General features: G+C 41.3%; 1 protein-coding gene across 3 annotated transcripts in view; it reads right to left on the bottom strand.

The window, feature by feature from the left end:
• Positions 1 to 12,895, bottom strand: part of MICU1 (mitochondrial calcium uptake 1) — a 524,563-nt gene that overhangs the window by 341,568 nt on the left and 170,100 nt on the right. For all 3 annotated transcript variants that reach the window (XM_073596557.1, XM_073596558.1, XM_073596556.1), the window contains one exon: positions 1,759 to 1,921. In XM_073596557.1, coding sequence (XP_073452658.1) covers positions 1,759 to 1,921 — 163 coding nt within the window. The remainder of the gene's footprint in view (positions 1 to 1,758; positions 1,922 to 12,895) is intronic.

Raw genomic sequence — 12,895 nt, 5'->3', positions numbered from 1 at the left:
CTGCCAGCATTGCTGCAGAGGCTGAAGGGGTGGGGGGTCAGCCTGTCAGTGCTCAGACCATACGCCGCACACTGTATCAAATTGGTCTGCATGGCTGTCGTCCCAGAAGGAAGCCTCTTCTAAAGATGATACACAAGAAAGCCCGCAGCTTGCTAAAGACATGCAGACTAAGGACATGGATTACTGGAACCATGTCCTGTGGTCTGATGAGACCAAGATAAACTTATTTGGTTCAAATGGTGTCAAGCTTGTGTGGGGGCAAGCAGTGTGTCTTGCCTACAGTCGAGCATGGTGGTGAGGGTGTCATGGTCTGGGGCTGCATGAGTGCTGCCAGCACTGGGGAGCCAAACATGAATGCCAACATGTACTGTGACATACTGAAGCAGAGCATGATCTCCTCACTTCGAAGACTGGGCCGCAGGGCAGAATTTCAACATGATAATGACCCAAAACATACCTCCAAGATGACCACTGCCTTGCTAAAGAAGCTGAGGGTAAAGGTGATCATGGAGGGGTGGAAGAGGACTCCAGTGGCAACCTGTGAAGCTCTGGTGAACTCCATGCCCAAGAGGGTAAGGCAGTGCTAAAAATAAAGGGCACACACAAAATTGACACTTTAGGACAAATTTGGACATTTTCACTTAGGGGTGTACTCACTTTTGTTGCAGTGGTTAATAACTGTGTTGAGGTATTTTGAGGGGATAGCAAATTTACACTGTTAGGCCTCATGCACACTAGACTTTTTTACAGCTGCTCTTTTTGGCTTCAGATGTTTTTTTCTACAGTCAATACTCCCCATCATTTTATCCTATGTGTCCATGAATACATAGGTTGTTAATTGTTTTGGCTGGGGCGTTTTTTGGCTGTAAAAAAAAAAATCCAAAACTAGTGAGTTCTGAGAGGAGTTTTTTCAGCTGTTTTCAGCTGTAAAAACGCTCTAACGTCAAAAACGCTGATAAACGCTCAAAAATGTGGTTCACCAGCGTTTAAAGTTTTTGATCCATTGGGAAAAAAATATTATATATATATAGCGGTTTTTATAACATTATTTTAACGTCCAGTGTGCATGAGGCCTTATACAAGCTGCACTCTCACTACTTTACATTGTGGTAAAGTGTCATTTCTTTAGGCTGCATTCACACCTGAGCGCTTCAAAGTCACGCAATTTTGTACAGGTCACCAATGTAAAAAGCAGAAAAATGCGTGTAATCTGCCCCAAAGAAGCTCATATGTTTTTTGAACTTAAGGCGTTTTGCTTCAGGTGACAAAACGCTCAGATGTGAACAGGTGCCATTGAAATGAATGGGATTTTGCTCGCTGGGCGTTTTTCCGGGCGTTTTACGAGCTGAAAGCGCTAAGGTGTGAATGCAGCCTCTGTGTTGTCACATGAAAAGATAATATAAAATATTTACAAAAATGTGAGGGGTGTACTCACCTTTTGTGAGATACTGTATGCATATATATTATAATACAGATACATACACACAAATACAGTATATACTTACACACACACACTTAAAACTGGGGAATTAACCCCTATGATTTTATTTAGTAGGTAATCATGTAAGAAAGTAAAGGCTTGCTCTGTTTTAAAAGACTATGCGCGGTGTACCATTTCCAGAAGAGGGCTCTTTAGAACCTCCTAACCTTAGCATTTTAAAACTAGGTGTTCTAAATAATAATTAAAAGCCTCATAAGCTCTTTAAATTAATATACTTTATTCTGATGTGATAACAACCACCGTGCATTTGTACTTACTCTCTGGCTGTTTCTCATTGGGTGTTATTGATCGCACAAAATCTTGAGGCGTCATATATACTTCAGATTCCCCACTCTCGTGTATCACTTTGAGGGTGGCAAAATACCGGAATATTTTGTCTGGCGTTGAATAAGCTCGAATTCTGTTTTCATATTCCATCACCTACCATTAAAAAAAATTAAAACCATTCATTAAAACAAACTCTGAGCTGCAAATATATTTGATTCACACGTCGTCACCCAAACACTTTAGCCAAAATGATGTAGAGCATGTTACTTTAATGTAAAAAAAAATCCATTTTTTTTTTTAAATAGGACTTTAAAATCATACCAGCTAGGTGTATTTATCCACAGGCACTTACAGCCCTAGGGTGACAATGCTTACTTAGTTCAGATGCAACATGGACACCCTTTTCTATGCACTCCAGAGTTGGATTAAAAGCAACATGTCCTGGCACATTCGGCTATAGTCACCATTACACATTTACAGGAGAACTCACACATCTGCAAGAAGCTCATACAAACATACCAAATCTGTACATTGCAAAAGAAAACCATGAACGGCATACTTTTGTAACAAAAAATAATGCAATTCTGTTTTATTTACCATGCTTTTCAAAACAGTGTTCTTTTTTTGAGTGTTTAGTTCACTATTAACCAAAGAAAATAGATATTTCCCTTTGTTGCAGAAATCAGATGTGCATTACCCGCTGTTACTTAGTATTCTGATATGTTCTGCTATATTTGACAATTTGTTCTCATCTTGCAGTTTATGGTTATGTCCAGAAACATCTAAATGTGATAAAAAGAAAGTGCCAAGCAAGATCTCTTTATCACAAGTATGTCTTGCTAAAAAAAGAAGATGCCATTACTAGGCCTATAAATTGGATTAAAGCTGGCCATACACCTATAGATTATCTGCAGATTTTCTATGGTTAGATGGAAAAAGTGCAACAGATTTCTCCATGTTCGCTAAACAGTGTGGATGGAGGAATCTCCCACTTTTTCCATCTAACCATAGAAAATCTGCAGATAATCTATAGGTGTATGGCCAGCTTTAGATTCACTGTGCTGCAATGCAGGTGGTCATACCATTCACTCTAAGTTTCTAATGGAGGTTGTTTGATATGCCCTTTAGTCTATTTCTGCCTAAGCAGAAGGAATCTATCATAACTGCACTAACTACAAGAAAAACCCTTGGTGCAGATGTCTATAATTTACAAGGAAGCAATATAGCTACACAGAGACTTCTCACATTTCCCACTCCCTCAACCAATTACAGAAACATGAGTGCAATCAGTCACATATGGTAAAATTAATAGAAAACTTCAATTTTTTTTAAAGTATTGTATATGCTAAGCCTAAGGCCTGGTTCACACCAGTACAATTTGTAATGTGATTTGACAGTTCAAAAATCACATAACAAATCGTTCTCCATTGTTGTGACTCAAGTTGGCAAACGTGCAACTCCTAAAGTATGGTTCACAGACATATACCATAAAGTACCAACACGTGCTTGATATAAGCGTTGGTACTTTTTAATAAAGGTCTATGAATTATACTTTAGATTTAACATTTCTCTGGACACTGGACACTCTCTTTTTAACCACGTCTGCATGCTGCAGCAACAGTAAGGTCGCACAGAAAAGGCAGTCGCCCAATCCCCAAGAGTGCCCATTGCCATCATCCATCACTGGGCAATATCCACCAGAAGGCATTTTTTCCTTTTTGCCCCCTTCCAGGACAGTGATCAATCCAGTCAGTCCAGCGCGGAACCTAAAAAGGGTAAAAAAGCATCCACTAAAACAAACAAATTGACATGTACACAGGGACATCCTCAACCTTCTGGTAACCAGGCTTCAGGTGGTGGTACTCCCTTAGCTTCTTCACTAAACAGTGTTATTCCTTAAGTATTGGGATGCTCTCTTTTCACTCCCAAAACACAGCAAACTGATATTGATTTTTTAGACCCTGCTACTCTAGAACTCAATAAACAGCAGAGCAACCTAGACAATTTTCTACTCAAACCATTGCCCTCTTTCTGAACACTCCAATAACCTCACACAAATGATTATTATTAACCTCACAATGACTGAATGGTCTCTAGATGAGACATCAGTACTACAACTGGGTCTTGGATTTTGCACGTTGGATCCATTACAGGTCACCGATACCATCAAGAACCTGTACTTATTTGCACGAAACTTAACTTTTAAATTTATTTTTGATAAAGACTGACAGAGGATCCATCTAGAGCGAGAACTAACTGAACGCACCAAAAATTTCACAATGAAGGAGCATCGTGCCCTTCGGGACTTAATGCTCCTCTTTGAGGAGGGGAATATTGTTAGTGATCCAAATCCCCCTGGGACTGATCCACGGGACTTATCTCTTAGTCCCGGTGGTCGGCTCCAGTCTTAATCAGTGATTCAAGGCAAAATCACGCAATTTTCCTGACTTAGTCTCGGTTCACACCTAATGCAGATACGGTTCCCAGCAGGGGTCCTGTGCATTCTGGTTCACTGTTTCAGGTAAGATTTCAGCCCGAATTTTGGGCTGAATTCAGACCTGAAACGGACCAAAAGACACACAGGGCTCCTGTGAAAATTTGCAACGGAGATGTTTGAACCGGCTCTATACAAAGCGAGTCACACTCTCCTGCTATTGCGAATTGGATGTGGAGAAACAGCATCCAATTCGCAATAGTGTGAACCCAGCCTCAATGACCTGTCCTGCCATCTGGGCGTTTTTACATCAGTCCGTTCAGCATATCAAGCGCCAAAAGTGGCAGGCCATTCTCTCTAATCTTACCATCAATCAGCAACATGCTCTTAGTGTAATATGGGGGATGTCTAGCTCAGTGGTAGATGCATTTTCAGTGAGTTCACAGCCAACAGGAACGTCAGTTTAAGGGGCGTGGTAGACCACTTTTATTGAAAGTAGCAGAAATGAAAGTTCTTACACACATGGCTTGCTCTTTTCTCCAGCAGAAATACACTAAATGAAAAATGGCAATCCACCTGGCTCTTAAGGCTCACTCAGCCTTGGGCGCAGCACCTTGCTGCACAGGCCCACTCCTGGCCTCTAGGAAGGGGTTCTCCTGACACTCCAGGCTTTCACACTCCTCCAATACTCACGGTCCCCAGGACTCTCTCTTCCAATTGTCTCAGCTATGGTCTCCCAGACTCTCTCAGCTGGCCCAACTCTGTGTCCACTGACCTGAAATCTCCCCCACATGGAGTGCCATCTCAAGGATATTGCCTGGGTTCTTAAACGGTAGCACACCTCCCTCCTGGCTGCAGTAGCTGCTCCAACACCAACTCTCCTTTATAATGAGTGTGTGCACCTGGACACACACACACAACCTGCAGAACTTCTGGAAAGCCTGGACACAAGACTGAAAACTCCATCCCTCCCAATGCTCTTTGAAGTCTTCAAGTTTCCAGTCCCAATCCAGACTTACAAAATCCAGAGAAAACTTAAAGCATAGCTTTCTCTGCTCACAAATCTTCTGCTGGAACTTCTCAAACTGCCACTTTGAGAGTCCTGTGTACATTTTACCCTCATTTGAGACCAGGGCTCTCACTCTTACAACAGTTACAGAAGATAACAGATTTGGCTATCAAACCATCCGACAAGGGCGACAACATTGTCCGATTGATACAGAGTATGCGACATAAGATGTGTTTTGACGCATTAAAGAATTCCACCTGGTACAAACCAATTTCAAAAAAGGTGACCATTGATTTTATCAATGAGTTCCATGAGCTCTGCACGGGGGGGCTTTTTGGGGGGATCTAATTGACAGAGACACTCTAAATTATTTACTTGTCAAATTTCCACGCATGCCAACCTTCTATATGCTACCAGAAAACCATAAAAATCTTGACTGACCACCTGGGGGACCTATTGTTTCAGGGATCCCTAACTGACAAATGCCAGTAAATATGTGGACAGTTTTCTTATGCCCCACACTGTGGGCTTAACTTCGTATATACAAGACACCACAGCTCTCCTGAAACAAATTGAGGGGATCCAAATCCCTCTGGACTCCCTGCTCGTGGCCACTGATGTCAAGACATTGTACTTGAGCATCTCCCACGAGCAGGGAGTACGGATGGTGAGATCCTTCTTGATGGAGCAGGACCACACCACTTCGCCATTCAGTGAGTTTGTTCTCAAGTTATTATTTTTCATTTTGACTAAGAATTACTTTTTATTCGGTGGACATTATTTTTTTACAAACCCAAGGGGAAGCAATGGGGACTTTATGATCCCCATCCTACGCAAACATCTATCTTGGGCGTTGGGAGAGACAGATGTTCTCTCATGACAGACTCACTGGATACCTTAATCATGTCCTTCTTTGGTATAGATCTATGGGTCCGCAGGGTACCTCCCGATGTGGCCAATTCCCACGGTGTCCTTGGATTTTATGAAGGTACTACCTTTACACTACCCAACGGCGAAGTCTTTTCCTCCCGTATCCCTGGTAATTGTGGCACCACTGGTGTCATATACCTAATGTTATGTGCTTGTGAAGCCTTTTATGTGGGGAAGACCATATGTGAGCTTCGTCAGTGCATTGGAGATCATGTATATTATTCCACCAATGGCAAGTTCACCACCATGGGCCACCACATTGGGCTGTGTCACAGATTTGACTCCTCTGTAGTCAGCTTTCTGGTCCTGGAAGTTATCCCCCAGGACCCAAGAGGGGGAGACTGGAACAGGATTATACTGCAACGTGAGAACATGTGGATAAAAAGACTCAATGCTACTATACAACCTGGTCTTAACGAGGTAAAATAAATATTTTTTATGATGTTGCCATCATTTTTCAGCCAAATCTATTCAGTGGACATTATTTTTTTACAAACCCAAGGGGAAGCGATGGGGACTTTATGTTCCCCATCCTACACAAACCTCTATCTTGGGGGTTGGGAGAGACAGGTGTTCTCTCATGACAGACTTACTGGATACCTTATTCATGTCCTTTTTTGGTATAGATCTATGGGTCCGCGGGGTACCTCCTGATGTGGCCAATGCCCACAGCGTCCTTGGATTTTATGAAGGTACTACCTTTAACACTACCCAACGGCAAAGTCTTTTCTTCCCGTACCCCTGCTAATTGTGGCATATCTGGTGTCATATACCTAATATTATGTGCTTGTGAAGCCTTTTATGTGGGGAAGACCATACATGAGCTTCATCAGTGCATTGGAGATCATGTATATTATTCCACCAATGGCAAGTTCACCACCGTGGGCCACCACATTGGGCTGTTCACAGATATGACGCCTCTGTAGTCAGCTTTCTGGTCCTGGAAGTGATCCCCCAGGACCCAAGAGGGGGAGACGAACAGGATTATACTGCAACGTGAGAACATGTAGATTGAAGGACTCAATGCTACTATACGACCTGGTCTTAACGAGGTAATATCATATAAATATTTTTTATGATGTTGTCATCATTTTTCAGCCAAATCAACTTCCTGGTCATTATTTTATTATTTAAGATCTAAGAGGGAAATTAATATGTCCCTGTACATAAGTTCTGTTCCACTCCACATCCATCTGGGATATACAGATCCAGCGATCCAACGTGGCATCCTATAAAATTCAATTGATTGCAAGTAGTTTATGCTTCATTAAAAACATATGAATTATTCAATTGTATTGTATAATTTGTATATATTTTATTATGTTTTATGAACTGTATAAGAGGTTACTGCTGCTCTCCAATGAACAGTCTTTGAATGATTGCCTCTCCTTTCTGCGCCTTCTTTGTGTGCCCTTGGCAGATGTGTGATCTTCCTGGTGTGTGTCCCTGGTCCTCTGGATCTGTCCCCTCACCTGCACTGATGGCAGCTTGGGCTGTCTGCCCTTTGGCTGCCTTTTTCTTGTGCATAGGCACGACTACCGCACATGCGCTCTGCGGAAGATCAGACCCTGTAACGTTGCATGCAGCCATCAGCGGCGCGTGGGCACGCTGCAGGGTTGGGGGCTATATAAGGCTTAACCTTTTGAACGGCACCATTGCATGCTGCATCCAGGATGGAATTACTGTATTCAGAGGAGGATTTGGTAAGATTATCTGCTATTTCAGTCCCCATACCTTCTAACCCTTGGGTTGCAACCTTTACCTTGCTGATCCTGCTTTTACCTAGTAAACCTGCAGACTGCGTGGTGGCTACATGCCTTCTACCTGTAGTCCACAGCAATGCCAAATTTCCTGCTTAAGGGACCTGGTGAGATCTCTGTATAACTTCCAATACTATACTTGCTGTGACAGACCTAGCCGGGAGAGAGACTTTTGGAAGGGGAATGAATGCTAGCCTCTTGCCGATCGATCGTGGGCTCTAGCATTTGGGGGAACGGTGCTCTTTGTGAGCTGTATGCCTGGGGACCCTTGAGGTGGTATTACTGTGGATTCAGGTCCTGGTCCCCCAGGACACACAGACTCTGGGGACCCTGGATTTGCCATATTAGAAATAGTGGCTGATTCATAATGCTGGGACAAATACTGTTAGGAGATGCTGATGTCAATTCCAGCCACCTGTCTGTCTGTTGCCTGCTAGAATGTGTATTGTAAATAAGTCTCTAGTATGGGATCTAAGAGTCATTAGATCCCCATTGTTGTTTGTGTTAATTAACTCTGCTATTGTGATAATGTTGATTGGGTTTTCTGAGCTACAAGACGGCCAGTCTGGCCTAAAGGTCATGTCTGAGTCATCTAGGCTGTCTAAAGGGATTAGTTAATTAGCCCATGTTAATTAGGATTCTGGTCACAGGTGTATGTTTAGAGTAATATGAGCCGGAGGTACGCACCTGCTTTTTTATTGTATAAAAGAGCCTGTATTTTTCAATAAAAGAGATTCCTGGTTGAACTTACATACAGCCTGCCTGGTGTTTGTTCTGAGCTACACAAATGGATTAGAACGGCACATAGCTGTAGTTCTAGTCCCGGAGCATTGGATGACCGAACCATCAGATGTTGCGATCTGCAATCTGATTCTATAAAGCAAAAGCAGAGGAGTGTCGGGAGAGTGGAATCGAGCGAGCTGGGGCTCTTTACACTTGCCCTCTGTTTTTGCTTCATTCCTCCTGGACATCCAAGATTAACACTGGCCATATCAGGTCAGTTGTTTGATTTTTTTTTTTAGTTTATTTTTATTACTATTTCACAATCCTCTTCTTAACCTCCTCTTTGCCTCCCCACCTTTTCCCCCTCCACCCCCACCCCCTCCTTCCCCCCTCCTCCTTCCCCCCTTTTGCTTTCCCCCTCCTTTTTCTCTTTCTTCTTTGATTCCCAATCCATTCAGTTCCTACTCCCTTCCTCTTCCAACAGATTATCCCATCAGATGGGGGGGATATATATATTATACAGGATTTATATAGCGCCAACAGTTTGCGCAGCGCTTAACAAAATAAAGGCAGACATTACAGTTATATTAAAATTTGGTACAAGAGGAATCAGAGGGCACTGCTTGCTAGAGCTTACAATCTAGGATATCTATAAATTTTTTTTTACAACAGTTCTAATTGCCTTATGTGTCCCCCACATCCGCCGTAGGGGAATTTTGGGTGTTGTATTGATGCAGACTCATTGGTAAGTGGCAGGGTTTGAGAAATAAATCTTTTCTCCCTCACATTTCTACAATTGTTATTATGTACATATACCTGTAAATTTTTGTTTAATATATTTATCTTTGTTACTCCACTACAGACAATACTCTCCCGATGAAGTGGCAAAGTCCCGCAAAACATGTTGACAGAGTAATGCACGACTTGTGAGGATCCACTATACTTCTGTTCTTCTTCTTGGAGCACATCCAGTGGTAGTGACACACATGTATTGCTGATATATACCTCTGAACAGCATTTGAACATATAAAGCGTGATTTTTTTCATGTCATTTTAGGATATTTTTCCTAAATTGTAATATTTTGTATTAATAAAATATACTTTACTTATAATCAGCTGCGTACTCTACTCAAATTAGTACCGCGATAGTTCATCCCAATTGTCGCTTTTTCCCTTTGTGGTGACCTGTTCGGGATAGGTTTCAATGTCCTAATGTTCTCAAATCATTTTGGATGATGTACCCTTTACCCCATGTATTTGTAACTACGATGAAGCTTAAGCCCGGGTTCACACTATAATGCGTTGCGGACCGCACAGGAGCGCTGTGCGTCCCTGTTCACCGTTTCAGGGACGAATCAGGGCCGATTCTATGCCTGAATTCGTTCCTGAAACGCAGCCAAAGACGCACAGCGTTTTTGTGCAGTGCGCACCGCAGCCGCCCCGGAGATATGTGAACCAGCTCCATAGGGAGCCAGTCACATTCTCCTGCTATGCGAATTAGAGGTGCGGAAACGCACCTCTAATTCGCATAGGTGTGAACCCGGGCTAAAACTTTGACTCAAACACAAGCTTAACTACTTTTTTGCGAATTCATTGCGACTTGTGTTGACTTCTGTTAAATGAAGTCACAAGCCACAATATAATCGGAGATCCAAATCAGACTGATTAGGCGGCTTTAAAATCGCGTTGAAATGGCAAAGCAACACTGGTGTGGATCAGGGCTAAAGTGAGACAAAAGTTAAAAATTTATAAGTAAAGATTTGCTACCCTAACAGGAGAATCTAAAAATGGTAATTGTGCCTTTGAAAATGTACCTCTTACCTTGAATTACTATTAGAAAATGGCAGTGACCTTCCTGACATGCGACTATGCTTAGGCACTGCTGTTCAGTAGCCTCATAGTTATATATCTGCAATGTAAAAGGCACTACTTAAATCTAAAAATCTATAATTTTTTTTTTTTTTTTTTAAATACAAGATTTTTTTTTTTTTTTTTTTATCAAATTTATTTTAATAAAAATGCTTTCTAAAGATAGTTTTCTATTTAAGATACATTAATAATTTAGTTTATTCAGCATAAAATTGAGCTTAGTTATGTAGCATGAGGGAAGCTGTATATTCTGCAATATTTAAATTTTTTGGTAAACTCATTTAATGAATCCAAGCTCTGCAAGCTGAGATAAAATGCACTGCATTGATGCATTCACACAATTTCACAGTAACCATGAGATAAAACAAAGTTCAGGAATATTTCTTTATCCCATTGTTTTGAAAATCTATGTACACTACAAACTCTGAATGTTTGAAGAGAAATGCATCTGTACCAGGCTCCAAGTGTGAGGAGGAAGGGCAAGCAGTAAAAATGAAAGTGAAACCTTCTAAGCAGCTTATCAACTCTGTGATCTTACCACACATAGCTCGAAGTGCTTTATTCCTCTCTTGAGGAGCAAAATGGCAGCAGGCCGTGGACCCAGTTTGGAAATATTTTAATGAAGTTCCTCTACCCATCGGTAAAGCAGGTATGTGAGTAAAATGCAAGAAATGCAACAAAGAGATGCAAGGCCTAGTGGCCTGAATGAAACATCTTGAGAAAGGTGTGCTGTGATGAAAGGACAGTGTTTGAGTTTTTTTTTTTTTTTATGCGGACCCAGCTGATATATTCAGTTCTTTTGTTTGTTTTTTCAAAGATATTTTGTTTTTTGCACTTCAGTTACTAAACATTGATGTTTAAGCAAACACAAGATATGTAATATAATGTTATCGTTTTAATTAAATAAAAGAGTTTGAGTAGTTAAACTTTGTGTGATTAACCTAAAATTGCTTCTAATATCGCTGTGTTACTAACCTGACAGCTTATTATTCTAAATAGGAAACCTTCATTTTGTTTGCAAATATTAAAGCTTCTAACTACCAGCAAGAATGAGTCCTTACATTTAAAGAGCACCTGTCATTTCAGATCCATCATGGCAGCACCTGTTAGCGGGCATCCACTCACCTGCTGCTGCCACGTCCCTCACCTTGTGGTGTCACTGCTGCATCACCAGACACCCCTGAATGGGACTGTTGGTGAGTCAAAAGCAGGTCAGAGGAGGAGCCGCTTAAGGACAGAGATGACAGTTGCTCTTTAAAAAATTTGATTTAAATCAAGTTGATTTATATCAAGCCTTTTTACTCGTATTTTAAAAAAAGAAGATATGCCTACTCAAAGTTTAGCTTGCATCTTTTTTAGACTGTGTGGGATATTTAGCTGCCATCATACACAAATGTATGAGTCATTGTGGGTAATTAGGTGTTTAAATCATCAGTATATGTCTGTATCAGAATATGTTTGTATATAACTTCTTGTGTTAGCTTCAGCTTCCTTTCCACTGTTGACTTATATCACCAAACAATTTTATTGCACTGTTGTGCTTATAGATTGTTCCTATTAAGATTGATGCAGTATACTGCACAAAGGGGGAGACACCAGTATGTTTTATGATGCTATGCATATTACAAAAACACAATGAAATCAATACAACAAAGAATGTACATGGTGTAGCAATGTATAAAATATAATGCAATAAAGACAAATTGCTTCTAAGGAAATAAATATAAAATTTCTGCAGCCAGTACTTTTCTTAGAATGTAATTTCAGCCTGCGATTTATCCAAAATATTCTTTTGTTTTCATTACCTGGCTTAGAATTTAAAAGGAAACTTATGGCGCTAAACAAGAAAACATGCATTTTAAACCAGTAGATTTAAAATTCAAGGTATTAAAAGAAAAAAGACATGTACGTTTAAAGTTATTCTCAAGCCTAATCTTTAATGCATTCTAAAGGAAAAAAAAGAAAAAAAAAAAAAAAAAAAAAAGGCCACTACCTGTCCCCCCCCCCGCCATCACTGGCTGGATGTTGATAGACACCTGGCTACCTTCAGGTGGTTGGACACTTGCAAAGCTTATGGACATACCCCCCATTGGGTGCACCCCCTATAACCCTACCATACTTTGTGGGACATCAGTTGTTTAGCAAGCAATGCAGACTATCACAGGAGGGAAGGTGGCCTGTGTCCTGTACTCTATGGGACACACAGAGCATGGCTCAGTCCAGCCCCCCCCTGCTCCCTCCTCCCTGGCTGTGATTGACAGCAGCGGGACAATGGCTGCATGTAGAACGTTTTTTACATGAAGGTAAAAAGCCTTCTGCCTTTAGAGCCACTTTTAACCGGCTCACGCCGATATATGTCGGCAGAATGGCACGGGTGTGCAAAACTACGTACTCGTACGTCG

This window comes from Aquarana catesbeiana, linkage group LG08 (genome assembly GCF_042186555.1).
Source record: "Aquarana catesbeiana isolate 2022-GZ linkage group LG08, ASM4218655v1, whole genome shotgun sequence".
Lineage (NCBI taxonomy): Eukaryota > Metazoa > Chordata > Amphibia > Anura > Ranidae > Aquarana > Aquarana catesbeiana.
This window is presented reverse-complemented; position numbering and strand designations above follow the sequence as displayed.